The 14,261-nt window shown below is 36.8% G+C and overlaps 1 protein-coding gene across 7 annotated transcripts; it reads left to right on the top strand.

Annotated features, from left to right (window-relative positions):
• The first annotated feature begins 6 nt into the window (after positions 1–6).
• On the top strand, positions 7–11,985 carry il15ra (interleukin 15 receptor subunit alpha). Of its 7 annotated transcripts, none has more exons than XM_042511161.2 (8): positions 10–203; positions 1,532–1,738; positions 3,942–3,989; positions 4,117–4,164; positions 7,240–7,359; positions 8,314–8,421; positions 8,572–8,662; positions 8,875–11,985. In XM_042511161.2, exons 1-8 carry the CDS (start codon positions 128–130, stop codon positions 8,951–8,953), a joined length of 777 nt encoding a protein of 258 aa, XP_042367095.1. In that variant the 5' UTR covers positions 10–127; the 3' UTR covers positions 8,954–11,985. The 7 variants fall into 7 exon arrangements, with proteins under 7 accessions (XP_087928530.1, XP_042367095.1, XP_042367094.1 ...); XM_042511160.2 differs by having other exon boundaries at positions 7,237–7,359; XM_088072403.1 differs by lacking the exon at positions 4,117–4,164 and having other exon boundaries at positions 3,942–3,995.
• The last annotated feature ends 2,276 nt before the right edge of the window (positions 11,986–14,261 follow it).

Genomic DNA, 14,261 nt, shown 5'->3' with positions numbered 1-14,261 from the left:
GAGGAGTGGCAATGAAAGTGAAAGTGAGTCTCCAGAGCAGCAAAAAGGCTCGCATTGAGGATGATCGTCTCTCTCCGCGGTGTAGCCTTCTCGGCGAACATGTTTTAAGTCTCCTCAGAGCTGTCAGATGGATCTGAGTCCTTTATTTTCTGTCTGCTTCATGATGATCTGTCTGCTCGGAGCTGCGATCTGCTCCAACGGCGGTAAGTGAAAAATATAGGCTGTACACATACGATTATTTTCAAAACTCCTCTTAGCAGGTGTATGCTGTGGAAATGTTGTCCAAACCAGGGAACTGCGATATAACAACTAATTAATGAAAAAAATATTGTTTGCTTTTTATTGCTATATTAATGGTTGAAACCTGGATTGACATGAGTTTTCTTATGATTGCGTTCAGACGCCCTTCACAAGCTACTAGTCCATTTTAAACATGAGTAAATGAGTTTGATTTCTGACCTTGTATTTGTTTTTTTAAGTGGTGTAATATTAGAAATGTAAAATTTAAAATTACGTGACATAAAAAAGTAATAATAATATTTTTGCATTTTTTGCATTTTTTTCAACGTTATTTACTTGTCACTCGTTTTACTATTTTTTTTTTTTTTTTTGCAAATTTTTAGGCTGTGTTTTGGTAATTTGCTGGTTGCCCTCTTCCCATGTTTTTGAAAGAAATCAAACCAATTTGCTCAGGTTTCAAAGGGTTAGGTTTCTCTTTCACTACAGTCTGATAATATTTGCACAGTCAGCAGATTAGGCAAAACAAACACCTCACAAATACAATGCCAGTACTATCTCTTAACAAAAAAATATAATAATAATAATAATAATAATAATAATAATAATAACAATAAAAAAGTGCTAATATAAAAATTCATCATTATTCATTATTTACAAATGGAGAGATGGGTGGTGCGAAATGGAGGGAGTTTAGTTAATTGATTTCAGGGAGAGACATTCATTTTTTGATTCTTCTATTATATTATTTTGAATACCCTCAGAACCCTAAAACACACACGTGGATTTTAAAGGCATGTTTCTTTAAAAATATCCAAATCACAGCCAGAAATTGTTTTCTATAAGTGTACCCTCCCCGAAGCTATAAATATTTTTCCTTGAGCCAAAAAACAGGAGAGCCTCTTGAAACTAGTAATAGTACAACAAATGACAAAAAAGATGGTGCTCTTTGGTGAAGGGCATGAACAAAAAAAACAGAAAAAAAGGAGATCAAAGGATGTAGAGCTAAATTAGAACATTTCCAATAGTCCAGGATGTGGGGTTCAGAGGGCTTTTAAAATAAATCTAAAATACAATCATTACAAGTTGTATGTCCCTCACCTTAGCCAAAATAAAAATCCCCTGTTTTGCACCACCTGTTACCCCTTCATAAATAACAAATTGTCCCTAATGAAAAAAATCTAAGGAGAACTTTTTTTTTCAAATTTATTTTTATGTATTTTTTACTTGTGGGGATCTCTGAATCCATATAATATTTTTACCACATGATGTTTTTTTTGTTCTTTGTTTGCAGACAAAAACAGTTGTGAATGTCCAGAACCTCCTAGATTGAATTTAACTGTACCAGCAGGGACCTGCTTCAAGAGTGGCAGCTCATTTCGCTACCAGTGTATTGAAGGATACGTGAGGGAGGCAGGAACTTCAAATTTAATCAGATGCAAGAAGGATGATGACGGTTCTGCATACTGGGCCCCGTCACGCCCAACCCTCAATTGTAAACGTAAGAGTTATTTGTTGTTTGTCTTTACACTTATAGACTAGGCAGCAATTCTAATGTATAATGTGAGATATTTCTCAGAGTAAAGCACCACATGCTTCCACAGGGCTCAGGTAATACGACCAAAGTGCTGAATACTGTCTTATCCAGTAACATGCTGTATAGGTACAGGGACCCTGTAAGACACACGGCAAAGAGACAGAGTCATGCTGTAAACCAAGAACACAAGTAACCGGTGTGTACGCCAAGGTAAACACAAGTATACATACATGCCTCTGTGACAGCGATACTGTTTGGCGCCTGGCGACTCAGTGGATATAGTGGCGCCACATGTACAGAGGCTGTGTCCTCGCCGCAGCAGCCGCAGCTTCCAATCCAGCCTTGGCCCTTTGCTGCGTGTCTCCCCCTTTCACACTTACACCGTCCTGTCAAATAAAGGCAATAAAAGCCCATAAAATAATCTCTAAAAAAAAAAAGATAGTGATACTGTGCATCCAGGAGATCAGATTTCAACATGTGTTCGGGGTTATATATATATTTAATCAGAATTCCCGATCACATCTAAAATGTCAGCAGCTTGTATAATCAAACCTTCAAGATCAATAACGTCAACCAAATTATAGTGAGAAAGGTGTGGTGGGAGAAATGCTGGATCAGCCAAACTGCTGCCAGCACTATGTAGCACCACTGCCTTGCTGTTTTGGCAAAGGTTGTCATTTCACGTTCATCCGCGTGTCTGTCTGCTCCCGAGGAATTACAGTACAATAATTAATGTGGGAAAACACACTGGTGTCCACATATGAGGTTCACAGCCACCTACATGAGGTTTGTTGATGTATTTGAAATGATACAAATCACCTGACTCTAGTGGAAATGCTCCCATTCATCCATACAATAAACTTGATGATTACTCTATTGCAGTATTTTCAAAATTGCACTGATTTGATAATAAGGCGATTCACCATTATATTTACTGAGATGTCTGTACATCTCAGTTTCTTGTGTGGAACTCAGCTGATTTTTATTTACCGTAAGAAGCAATTTTTCATTGTTCAAGAGTATTGTCTTCAACATTAAAGAGGAACTACACAATTTTTGTTCAAAATGTATACATTATTCCTCTTGTCTAAGACAGTCTAAATTATCAGTGAAATGAATAACTCTCTCCCAAGTATAAAAACTAGAGTGCTGAAATTTAAATGTGTGATGTCATTTAAGATGAGCAGCCTGAGGGCCGAAATATGAAATGTTTATTTATGTATACTGTAAAAAGTTAGGGGAATGTGCTTTTACACAACCGTATTTCAGTATTTTTTGCCTATTGAACTGATTTTGTAAGAGCCGTTCAGCAGTGCCGTTCCACTTCAGTTTACATTTAAGTAAGCAATGCATCCAGCATGCCTCAAAATGAAACGGATGAACACGCACAAGAAATGCAATGTAATGCAATGCAAATGACTAAAAGGGAAAGGTTATTCATTTGTGTGCTGAGGTCTAGTTTCCTGTGAAGTCTGTTTTCATAGCAGATCAGACTGCTTTAACTAACCAAAATAAAATCATAAAGTGGATAGAGAACCAGAAATGAGAGCATCTATTTTGCAGCCGATACCCTCTCCAGTAGTCTGTCCTTAATTTTTTTCCATAGAATTCAAAATTCTAATGTGACAACTCCTCAGCAACCCCAGGCCATATGAAAAATGTGCCCAAAGCATTCTTTTTTTATGGCTTTAATTGGCAGAATATAACATTAAGAAGTATGTTTTCTTTAGGGTATAATCACCAAAAACACCAAAAATTGTTGTGTTTATGTGAAATAACAATGAGTCGTTTATATCTAAATAGGTAGCGGGTCCTCCTCTACAAAGTCTGTCATGTTTCTGCAGTAGTTGGAACATACAAAGCAAACACTGGCTCCGGAGAGGGCTTTTCAGTTTTTCATGTTACTGAAGGCCACATTAGGTCTTCCGACACACTTGGAAAGAGAGTCAGCCTCAAGATGCCACTAAACCTTACACTATGCTATTTTAAGTAAATAACTTCATGGTTGGGGAGAGTAGGCTTTGTAGTTATGGTTGTTGCCCTATACTAGTCAAGTCACTTAACTAAATTAATTTTTTAAAAATTCACAAGTTTTTTTTGTAACTTATTCATACTTTCAAGTTTCGGATGATGCTCAAATTTCTTCACATCTTATTTGTTTTTTCAGCTGACCCAAAGAAAACCACAACAAAACCACCACCGAGCCAAGTAACACGTAAGTGTAAGCTTAAATAAAAAACTCTATAATATTTGTACGCAGTGAAGTTACAATATAGGTTGTAGCAAAGTATTTGTTTCACTATTTGTTTCACAGATATGATTAATGATGTTTGATCTTGCAGAGGGTTACACTGATATTCTCCGTGACTCCACTGTTACCACCACAGTCAGTGAGTTCTGTATTTGCATGTTTTGACAACAAAAATAAAACAATTATACCAATAAACTCACAATAAAAATATTCTAATTGTGAAACTAAAACACAGCATCAGCCTAGATATTTCTTGTTAGCAGTGGTCGCAGTAAAGGCAGCAGTAGTCGTGTCACTAGCAATGATTAGAAGCAACAGTAGTAGTGTTAGTAGTAAAGGTAGTGGCACTAATATCAATAGCAACAGTAGTTGTACCAGTAGTTTTTAAAGCTTGGGTAGGCAGAAATCTGGAAAAGGCCCCAAAAAAACCCCACAAAAAAACACAGATTGTAAAAAACACCCTCTACCTAACCCACTGAAGTGCGCAGTGAGTAAAAATTACTTTATCACTTTCAAAGTCTAATATATCAGCACTTTCTGACATTTATGACATGTGAATGGATTGCCTCCCCTGACATTCCAGAGCAGGATGTGTGCTTTCGATGAGTGGTCTGATTTTTGAGCTCTGACTGACTGTTTTTATGGCATCAAAACAATTACTATGAACCTGGGCATGTAAATACCTGTTATAATTTTACTGTGCATCCTATTGGTGTGTGTGCTGTCATGCCAACATCTCTGACTTGTCCAAACAGGAGAAGCATAATAATGCAAGTATTCTATTCACCACACTAACGGAATTCAGCTGTTATCAATTTCATAAACAAAGCCCATGTTTTACAAGTCGAAATGTCCACTTGGAAAATGTTCATTGTAATGTACAGTCACTGATTAAACTAATTAAACCAATTGGAAATGAGCTGTATTCCCTAACCTTTTCACTGGAGCTCTGCAATGATTTTATTGAACTCACAGCATCTTACTCATGTTATGGTAGTGGTTAAAAAATACTTCAAAGCAGCTCTAATCAGTATTTTTATTTAGTGGAGCAATTAGCTCCTAAAGATTAAGATATTTCCCGTCAACAATTAGTGGAGACCAAACCTGAGCCAATAGGGAAGTTTATAATAAAATTATGGGTTAGAAACCAGGTCCAGCCCTCAGGATGTTTTCTGCTTCCCTTTTTTCACCATTTCTTCCTATTAGCCCAACATTTAAACCAGAAGTGACAATATTTCAGCCCAAAGTGGGTGGATATTGATGAATGTTGTGTCAATTCAGAAGTGTAAGAGGATCAGTTTTTAGAATCAGGGCGGCCCTGATTCACCAGCTGTGTCACCATGCCCATCCTGGATACAACACCCGTTGCTCCTTCTTCCCTGTTGGGTATTATCAGCTATATCTGCAAAACTATGTTTAAGTCATATACAAAAGCAAAGTGCAGTAACTGCTTCTGCAAAGGCTATGAAAGTACATGTTGCAACCCGCTCAAACATTCACAACCAGAAGAGCAGCTGATCATGCAACGAGTGCACATGTAATTCTCTGCCCTAATCATTTTGGGTGTTCTTGAGTTTTAAACCAGTTCATGGACTTGTATGTTCTCCCTTTTTTTTAAACTACTCTTAAACCCCCTTCTCTCTCTTTTGAGGATATTGTTTAGCTACAGTTATGTAATTCTTCTTTGTACCCAATTATGAGTTACCTTGGAATGTAATGGTCCATGAATTAAAATCTACATGTCTTGCATGGTTTAAGTAATTGAGTTCATTAGTAATATCCTAGAATTTACATCCAAGTTAAAGTTATTTTAATTACTTTAAATACATTAGTTTTCTGTCCAATCAGATCAATTCAGTGTCCTCTTAAACTTCTTGATTGATTCAAAGTCCATTAAAACTGGCCCACCAGTAGTTGGTCACCTCTGGTTTTAACTGTCATTTTGACATTGAATCATCAGAAACAACAGAAACATCAGAAATTGATTTAGCAACCTTAGCAATGACCGAAACCATCCAATATTTTCCAAATTGGTCAAGCCATTACTGAAATAATGTTCATATTATCTGGAAGCTTTTAAACACTGGGGATCCATACTGTACATTTCTAACATAAAAGTTTGGGGTACTCAACATTTTCTTTCTCACATTGCTGGCAAGCAGACTATCTGGAAGGCTAAAGTTCTGTTTTCTTTTATTTGATTGATATAGTGAAAAATTACACCCATTCGGAATAAAACCTTGTGCTGAAATTTAGGCTTATGAAAATGGAAAGTTTTTTCATTACAAGTGAAACACTGATATCACCATAAAGTTGAAAGCTGGAAAAGATTTTGGAATATTGTCGGTGATAGTATAGGAATAGAAATGCAGCAAGCCCCAGCATCTTATTTTGCTGCTTCCCCTTTTTTTCAGCATACTCTCTGCCAGATTTAATCTTGCTAGAAACATGTCCAAAAAAGAATTTTTTGGGCCCCCTGAGACCAAACGGCTCTGACTTGTGGGTTCTAGTTATCAAGGTATAGGCCAACAGCAAATAATAATGAAAAAACACACGACATGAACATGACTTCAAATAAATGCTAATGATGCCTCGTATCTGCTGTTAAAGTGATAATATGATATTTAGCTAGCTTATTCCTTTGGCAAAAATCTGTTACTACTGCTTTAAAAAGTCAAAACATACAAAACCTGGGTTCGTAGTAGTAGTATTAACATTGTAGTTGTAAAGGTTGTAGTGATTCTCATATCAATAGTAGCAGTAAAGAAGACTCGTACTGGTAGCTTTAATGACTGTGGATAAATAGTAGCGTCAACATTTTTAGCACTAGCACTATTAGAAGTAGGGCCAGCAGTTACAACAGTAGTAGTAATATCAAACTTTAAAAAAACTAACACATAACCTTGCATGTTTTTGAAACGTATGTTATTTTTTGGCATTTCATCTCAAAGCAAAAAGCATGGGCAATGTGTGTAGCACATTTGTGAAAAATGGCTTACTTACAGTACTTACAGTACTTCTGTACCACACTATCACTTGTGCATGATTAAAGACAAACCATAGACATAGGGACTCTCCAAATCACAGTATGGGTTTATTTTTATCAACAGTATTTTTTCAAATAGTAGTGAAGATAGAACAAGCAGTGGTGTAGAAAATGCAGCTGTAGAAGTAGTATTAGCAGGATTAAGTAAATGCCTTTTCTTATCAGCAGCACCTTCCACCAGCCCACAGATGACCCAGAGTGAAAGCCCCTCGTCTTCAGAAACGGCAGAACCCCCCAGCGCAGAGCCAACCACACCTGGTCTGTGGACCGTGTCAGATCACTCACCAGGTAAATACCTTATAGTCACGCATGTTACACTGATAGCAGCTACCTCCATTGACCAAAACAGTAATTTTACTTTGCAGAACACTGGAGTTGCTGGTTTAGCCCTGCCATTATCAGTTAGTTTATAAGGTAAAGCAGTGAAAATATGGTTTATCAAAAACACTAAGAAACACAGCACATAAGATACGCTCACCAGAAATGCTATATAGGTCAGACAGTCATCTTTAAATATGAAAATGATAACAGATATAAACAAGTCTGGCGATTTGACATGTCTCTGCAATTCAAATTAATTGCCTGTTGTCCTACCTGGAGGTGATTGTTGTTGCTGCTACGTCACAGTGACTGGGTCTAAAATTGTGGTTGTATTTCAATTATTAAAATACATGGTGACATATGTTGTTTCATTTTATAAAAACTTCACAGGCAAGTTTAGAAATATAGAAATAGTTCACTTTATTAATTCTGTCTTCTGTTATATTTTTTCTGTAAAACTGACCAGACCTCTTGAATTTCACTGTGTCCATCAGGGAGAATCTCGCTTTTAAGTGAACACTTATTCAGTATGGGAAAGCTATCATGTTTTGGACTTTCTCACGCACAGGAGAGAATAATTCCATAGTTAAACCAACATTTTACTTGACTTCACAAATGATTAAATCTCAATGTTATCCTGCTGGTTCCCCTAACGCTCAGCCCCTGAGTATTTAGCTCTGTGTGTGGTGCTTTCAGCCTACTCCATCTTTTTTGTCTTCTCCCACACAAATATGTCAAATGATCAAATAGCACATAGTCTAAACCAGCTGCTATAAAACATGAGTTCAAACACAACATCAAACAGCACAGGAAACCTGGGAATATCATAAGATCAATCATTCTTTATTTGCAACTCACACTACCTTTATCTGCCAATGCAAAACCGACCACGAATCCCCTGGTCTTGTGTTTCTTTCACAGCAGTAACAGTAGATGTTAGGACAGGGACCAAAACGACACATAGGACAACATCAACCTCAACCACCACTGGGACAGATATTTCTCCGGAATACAACCACGCCGGCTTGCGTAAGCTTTCACACTCATATTGCACACATATGTGCCAAATTAAAGCCATACTGGGGATGTAGCATTTGTAGCTCTGCACTGTTTGTACAAACAATATAAAGGCAGACAAAAAGAGAATCAGGGGCTTGAGTATGTCTCTCTTATTGGCAGAACTTGGCAGCACAACAACTGCATTGATTGGCTGTGCTTCGTTGGCGATCGTCTGTGCTTTGATTGGAATCAGCATCTTTTGCTATAGAGGGTAAGCTATGAGAACAGCACACTGAAAAATGATGTGTAGAATAATGTCACACCACACATTCTTTCACTTGATGAAATCACTCAAATCGCAGTAAAACCGATGGTTGTGATAAACTTTTTTTCCAATGAACAAGCATTTAGCATGTTAGTACCTCAGTGAAATTCCCATTATTGATCCCATATAATCTCATTATTGATTCCTGTATATTGTAGGAGATCAAAAAGCAACATCCCACCAGAGAAAGCAGAAGAACGGATACCCATGAATTATGCTCCAACTGAACAGGCGTAGAGTTTGTCGACCCGCCGCTTTCACAGAGAGCAGCATGAGATTGTCCCCATGCAGAGAAGGATGGGTCAATAAGATGCAGCGATCGCTTCCATCTGACTTATTCTGTTTGCATTATCAGAGAGCACAGTTGCTGGCTGATATCTGTTGTTTGCACATGCCCAAGAAGTTGGACTCGCAACCTGTCTCTGAGCTCATCTCAACCAAATATGCGAACTGCATTCAAGGAACTTTAATTTTGAAGACCCTGTGGTGCTACAGCAGGAGGAGCTTTTTTCTTTCCTCGTAGGGTAAGCTTAAATGTTTCTTACTGTCATCAAATCCCATGAAAGTACAAAAACTTCCAATGAATGAATCCTTTCAACAAGTTTGGTCTGTTAAGCCAAAGCCTCTTATAGTCTCATATATCCTTAGTGCAATATTAAGACCACATCAGTGCGCTGCACCTTTGCCCTAGGTGACATGTTCCTACATCACAATGAACAGTCCTGTCGCTGTAAACAGTCACCAGATGACCAAATCGGCATCTCATAATACAGTTTACCAAGGAATAATGTTCTCTTAAAACAGCAGTGCCCCATTAGAAAATACTTGCTCCAGAAAAAACTGTCCCACTGCTGGCCTCTTTTTCAGTATTGTTAAACAGTGGCACTTTCCGGAACAAATGACCTATTTTACACTACCCAGAAAACAATTGGGAGGAAAACTGTGAAAAATATGTGTATTTATTTAGCTAATGAGACATTTTTTTCCAAAATGATTACAAAAGCTTCCGTTTACTTTCAGAATTGGGAAACACCATAAATCGGTGTCCTTTCTGCCCCAGTTAATGCACGGGTTCAGATGCACAAGTTCCAATTGACAGGGAAGTGTCCCCTGAGCCCCCCCGATCCAACTCTAATGAGTTTGGTGCTGAGAGCCACAGAAAGGCAGGGGAATTTGGGAAGTATTGTGAGACACACTAATTGTTGGTTTTGCTCCTTTCATGGGAATGGTTGTCAATAAGGAAAATATAGTGTAGCTGTGAATTTATCCTAACAGTGTTGATTGCTCAGTAAATGTGAGGTTATCAGGTCTTTGTGATAGTCTGCACTCTGGTTGTAACACTGTCAGTGAATAAACTGGAGTCTTAGAGAGTTAAAGGTCTAGTGTGTAGGATTTAGTGACATCTAGCTGTTAAGTTGTAGAACAGAAATTTCTCTATGTGCCAATAGAGTGCCCCAAAGGTGATGTTTTTCTGTAGGCTGACCAGAAAGTTAGATTCATCCTCCTCCTAAGCCTAATGGATTTTTTCCAATGAATTTTGGATCATTGCCAAAAACAAGCTCTGTAGCAAATCAATGTTTATAATATTTGCGCGATAATCTTTCCAAACAAACACCACTTTCAGGATTTTAGAATCTTAAATGCAATCGCGCCAAATAAAAATCTACTGGCTAGGCTATAGCAAACTATGGTCACGTTGCCACCGCTACGAGGCTGTAAACCTGTGTTTAGCACGGCTTGATGTGATGATGCTTTGTAGCCTTATGTAGTCCCTTGTTAAAAATCTTCAGAATTTGCAAGTGGGGTATCACTTACATATTTATGTTGCAGAACAAAACATGAAGGTCTGTTAAGCTTGTGGTAACCAGACATCTAACCAAAAGTCCATTCAAAAAGCTGATTGACTTTGAGACAAGCAAGCTGGAAAAGGGTGTTTCTCTATTGTAGAAGAAGTACAGCAGTCAACAGGAAAATCTGAATTGCCCTATCTGGAGCCAGTGTTGGATTTGTCAGCCCTGGGCTACTGTAGAACAACATGGTCAACTACGTGGAAGAGGACCATGGCTGTATAAAGAGAGGGAGTGAGTCAAAAAAGGTCAACTGCTGTGTAAAAAAGTTATATATGATCTGCACTTCTTTCACTTTGTGGCCCACAGTTTATTGCTCAGCTAACTTGAATGGCGATAAAACAGTTCAAGCTTGTGTCTTTTAGACTTGCAGAAAGTTATCAGACGTTTTAGGCCACATAGCATAGCGTTACAGATGTTTGGCCATTACAAAAGCTAGAGGCAGAGTGCTTGGCCTCACTATACCATTTTTTTTCTTCTTTAGATTAACTTGTTTGACATTGCTGAACCAGATGTAATTATTTGTCTAGCTGTTGTTTGTTTAGCTGCTGGACCTGTAAACTATTGGTACAGAGCCAGGGTCATGGACCAGTGTTTATGTGTGTCCAACCTTGTCTCCGAGAAGGGTCAGTTCACCCACATCACAAAGGACATATTTTGTCACTTTAATGAGGGCTAGTCATGCATATATTTTATCACCTGAGATATTTAGCTGTGACACTTTGTCTGCCACCTCAGTAAAAAAAGGGTAATAAAAGCATTTTGTTTGTGCTGCTAAGAGAACAAAACCAATGAAATTAGAAAAACTATGCAGCAAGATGTCTTTTTGATAACCAGTCCACAGACAGACCTGATTTTAACCACCCTTTAATTTTAGATATTAAACTGCCCCTTAGTTTAAAAAAAACCCCCATCAAATTCTTAGGAAACTTGTCAAGGAAATAACTTCAACTGTGGCTGTCTGGCCCTGCAGAGTGCAAGCAAAAAGAGGAAACACACCCAGTCACCACGACTGACCACGTCAGTTGAGGTATGGAAACTGTCTCCAAACCAAATTGGTTTGTTCCAACACAGTTTAGATCATGGTCATTTATTGCATAATAGATGATAATAAAGGAGGAAGTTAACACCCAAACCTCATCTGATCCTTCACCAGATTGTTTGTTTTAGATATTATCTCTCACTGAAAGCTTCCTCTTAATGACCTCATAGTGTAAAATTTGTATTCTAGTTACAACTGGCTGAGTGCAGTATAAATGCCCAGTATGATGAAAGTAAATCTTTAATATGGGGTGTTAAAATATGAATCAATGTATGACTGTATCATTATGTATGTACCATTTCCATTTAGGCCTGATATTTATGTACAACTGGATGTTTTATGGTATAAATAATAAATAAAAATCAGTTCATCAGTGTTAATCTGCTTGCCTACTTTTGAACTGTGCATTCCACTTCCATGCAAATAAAAATGTTTTATAATGATCAGTGTGCAAAGATCATCTAAACGTAATCTACTGACACCTTAATCGCCAAGTATGTGTATGTCAGCAGTTTCTTAAGGCAGCGATAACTCTTCTGGATTATAGTCAAGTTTCTCATCACTTTTGTCCTTTTCCTGTATTTCTCTATGCTCTCCACTATCAGTGTGTATAATAAATAAATCTTTGAGGGGAGATACCCCAGGTGAATAGAGTTAAACTTTTAATAGATATCACCATGAAATTTAACCAGTTGACTACAAGTTTTCTAAAATTTATATTCAACTGAGCAAATGAGGCATTATCTCAGTCAAGAGAATTCTGGATATCTCTTTTTTTCTCCATATATCAGAAAATACTATGATAAGCCAGCTAAAAAAAAAATCAAATATAAATGGTAAATTAACTACTTAAATAAGTTGTGGACATTTCCATAGCAGAAATATGAACATTGAATAAAGCCAAGTTAAAAATTCTTCTTTACTTTGAAATAATGGAGTCAAAGGGACTCAATAAGGGATTTTTGGATTACTCCATAAATCAGAAAATACTGTAAACGTTGAAAAAACTATTTTTGCTGTTGTTTTAGGGAATAAAATGTTAATCAGGCTATGAAATACATGAACAAACCTTTTTTTAAAAAACCTTCAGACTTTAGATATGAATAAAATTGGAGAGTTTTTGTATGTAAGTGCGAGTGAGGTGGAGATTTTTGGCTCAGACTACGAGCGAAAAAACTCATTTTGAGAAAACGGCCTTTAAAGATATGTATTGTAAAATAAAAAAAAGACACTAAATAATTAATTAATTAATAATAAATTAATAATTAATTAATTAGTTAATATTTTACCTAGTAGACATCACCATAAAATGTCCCCAGTTAACTGCAAGTTTTCTTAAATTTTGTTTAAATATGCAAATAATGCATTATCTAATTAAATCTGAACTAATTTGCAATTCCAGATATTTCCAAAACAAAAATTTAGAAGACTGGTTCAAACCAGTTCATAATACATTTTCTTTCATTTTGTGGACATATTAGCGTCAAGTGAATTTTGGATGTCTTGTTTTATCACTTCATAAATCAATAAATACTGTCAAAAGCCATTTAAAAAAACATGCTTTTAGGAATAAAATGTTACATAAATCAGACTACAAATCATTTATGAACAAAATAAACCTTCAGAATATAAATAGGAATAAAAGTGGAATGTTTGGTATGTGTTACTGGCCTCTAAAGTGAACTTTCGAGAAAATGGCGTTTAAAGATATGAAGGGCTATTCTAAAATTCTATACATATTTAGACCAAAAATGAGACCTTGCAGGGGATAGGGTTAAAAGTTTTTAACTATTAGATAAACATGAAATTTCCCCAGTTGATATAAAGACAATTATTTTTTTGTGTTACAAGTTTTCTGGATGTTATGTTCACCTATGCAAATAATGCCTTACCTAATTAAATATGCACCCTTTGTATTGATTTACAGAAAAGAATTGTGAACTAAAATAAACATTTGCATGTGTATTTTGGAAATTTTCTTTCCAGTCCTCTGGATCTAAAAACTGACAACTGAATGAAAAAACATGCTTCCACCTGATGTCTCCCATTAAAAAAATCATAAGTCCTATGTTGCCAATAAAAGACTTAACACAGTGTGTTCTTCCTTTTAAAAGAGACAAATATTTTTTTTCCCTCTCCAGTGCTCTGATATTACTTTACTGTCTTCTCCAGTTGTGAGGCGACACTTCCTGTTATATTCTTCTGTCATTTTTCTGCAGAGGAAAACTCTCAGCTCGTCACTTACACTGGTTGATTGTCTCACAGTCATAATAATAATCAAATTAATGTTACAAGAGAATTTCATTTTAAGAGGTGTTGGTTGTCAGCGTCAAACACTTTGCTCAGCATAAACAAACCTTCCTATCAGATTTGGGTCGTCTCTCGTACATGACGTAGTATTTTAATACTCAAAGCATTATTATTATTCATTCTATTTTCAGTCTCATGTGCTGGAGAGTTTTTGTGCTGTTGTTCCAATTGCTGAAATGCAGCTTGTTCCCAAGAAACAGGAATGATTGGTAGCAGCTGTTTGGCAGGCAGAACTGAAAAGGAATTCAGTAAAGTCCCACTGCAGCCATTAGTGCGTTTGTCTGCCTTCCACACATGGTCGAGTACCGTTGTCACAGCTACAATTAAGACTTCCATAGACTTGTGC

This window comes from Plectropomus leopardus, chromosome 22, assembly GCF_026936395.1.
Source record: "Plectropomus leopardus strain MGB_pleo_1.0 chromosome 22, ASM2693639v1, whole genome shotgun sequence".
Classification (NCBI taxonomy): domain Eukaryota; kingdom Metazoa; phylum Chordata; class Actinopteri; order Perciformes; family Serranidae; genus Plectropomus; species Plectropomus leopardus.
The sequence above is the reverse complement of the archived record's forward strand: the minus strand, read 5'-3'. Positions and strand labels throughout refer to the sequence as shown.

Excerpts from the sequence above, each read along its gene's own strand:
- il15ra (XM_042511160.2), top strand. The coding sequence starts at position 128 with ATGGATCTGAGTCCTTTATTTTCTGTCTGCTTCATGATGATCTGTCTG. Across the intron at positions 204-1,531 it reads TGCGATCTGCTCCAACGGCG|ACAAAAACAGTTGTGAATGT; the intron begins GTAAGTGAAAAA and ends CTTTGTTTGCAG. Across the intron at positions 1,739-3,941 it reads CCCAACCCTCAATTGTAAAC|CTGACCCAAAGAAAACCACA; the intron begins GTAAGAGTTATT and ends TTGTTTTTTCAG.